General features: G+C 34.6%; 1 protein-coding gene across 1 annotated transcript in view; it reads left to right on the top strand.

The window, feature by feature from the left end:
* The window catches only part of AKAP7 (A-kinase anchoring protein 7), a 127155-nt gene that overhangs the window by 72148 nt on the left and 52947 nt on the right, over window positions 1-2060 (top strand). Inside the window, exon 7 of the mRNA XM_023529817.1 lies at window positions 1939-2059. Coding sequence (XP_023385585.1) covers window positions 1939-2059 — 121 coding nt within the window. The remainder of the gene's footprint in view (window positions 1-1938; window position 2060) is intronic.

Raw genomic sequence — 2060 nt, 5'->3', positions numbered from 1 at the left:
CTCATACGTTCTGACTGTTCCTCAGCAATACTCAGCATAATGTTCTGCTGTCTCTCTTGAGGCATTCTATTCACCAAAGCAAAAGAAATCCACTTGGTTTCATTCTTATTGAACCCCGAATGAATAGCGTATGATGTTAGCTATCCTCTTCCTGAAACTTTATCCTCCTTTGCATTCGTGACATTTATTGAGTACTACTGCATGTCAAGCACTGTTCTAGGCACTGGGGATGTTTCGGTGACTAAAAATCAGACTAAAATCCTTTTCTATGTGGAGCTTACATTCTAATGGGGAGAGACAGATAACGACAGACAACGAAAAATAAGCATAATAAAACAAATTACACAGTCTGTTATGTAATGGTAATATAGATGGTAAGAGCTATAAAATATATACATGAATACATATAAAGAGAGAAGGGTGAAGAGGATTTGGGAGTACCTCTTGGGGCAGGAATACAAATTAAATGGATAGTCAGGTGAGAATCTATTAAGAAAGTAGTATTTGAGCAAGGAATTAAAAGAGATGGGAGATGGGGCAGGAGGATACCTGGGGGAAGAACCTTCCAGGAGGCAGTACAAAGACTGTGAAGTGGATTTGTGCTCAGCATGTTCAAGGAAGAACAAGGAGGTCAGGGAGGCTTGGAGTGTGGCGGTGGGGATGAGGGGGGTTGGGAGGGAAGTAAGGGACAGGGTGGAGTGAGAGTAAGTAGTAAGAGACCAGGCCCGAGAGGTTCCAAGAAGACAGAAGAGGATTTTGTAGGCTGTTCTGGGAAATTTGGCTCTTTGAGAGAAATGAGAACGCTTTGGAGAATTATCAAAATAACTGGTTATCAAATGGTTCTCATGGCATAACAACCTTCCTATAAAAAAGAAAAAGTACTTTGTTTTGCATAGAGAAAGTAAAATACTTAACAAAATTATAGTAGCAGTTTGAGGTGATTTAATTTTAAATATTTTGTTTTTATATCTCTTAAAATTTTTTGTAATAAATTTTGTGACTAAAAATGGAAACTATAAATGCTAATTATGCTTTAGTAAAACATATAAATATATCGGAAAATATTATATGAGCACAGAAAAGACTTGGAGGATATACACCCCAGTGTAAATTATGTATTTTAATAAATAGTCACGAATTATTTTTCTTTTTTTTATAAATTCTTTGTATTTTCTAATTTTTAACGAATGAAAAGTATTGCCAGGGGAATATAGCAAAAATTACAAATAGAAAGGAAGAGTTTACACATAGTCGGCCAGTATTTGTGAAGTATTGTACCTTCATCTGATAGACTGTGTTTTGGGACTATGAGACCAGGACCATTTGTATACTAGGACCATTTGTATACTAAAAAGAGGGGAATACATTTTTTCCCATTTTGAGAAACTCCAGAAGTAGCAAGGGCTTCTCACTGTAATTTTTCAGCCAGCCCTCTTCCTGCTGTGGAAGACACTGAGAATAAGGAGGAGGGGCAGGTAGAAAAGAACTCAGAAGATCCACTGGCCCCCTACTCCAACTCAAATAACCTCTGTCTTTCAGATGATTCTTATATAAGGAGTTTAAAAATTATATCTATCTTATTAAAACATTATGCATATCAAAAGATCCATATCACTTTTTCCAAAGTCACACATTTCTCCATTGTTGTTGATTATTACTCTTTCCTTGATATCTCAGATTTCAACTTGATGTACTTTATTATTTCTGAAGCTTAAGGTTTTAAATTTTGCCATATTTAAACTGAACACTCTTTAATTATTATTTTTTTATACAACTCATCCTAAATAGCTTACAACAGTTTTGTGCTATCCATTTTTCAAATACCTGTAGGCAATACTGTATACCAAAATATAGTATCAGATTTTAAGATAATATAAATATGAATTGGCTGCCTGCATGAAATGATTGATTGATATGATTTTGTTTTGTCATTTCAAGGGAGTGAAAAAAATAGACCTCAAATTATATGAAAAATTTATCAGTCATAGATTTGGAGAAGAAATGGTACATCGTGTTGATCTTTGCTCCATGCTGAAGAAAAAGCAAAATAATGGTTATTA

This window comes from Pteropus vampyrus, unplaced genomic scaffold (assembly GCF_000151845.1).
Source record: "Pteropus vampyrus isolate Shadow unplaced genomic scaffold, Pvam_2.0 Scaffold43, whole genome shotgun sequence".
Classification (NCBI taxonomy): Eukaryota; Metazoa; Chordata; class Mammalia; order Chiroptera; family Pteropodidae; genus Pteropus; species Pteropus vampyrus.
This window is presented reverse-complemented; position numbering and strand designations above follow the sequence as displayed.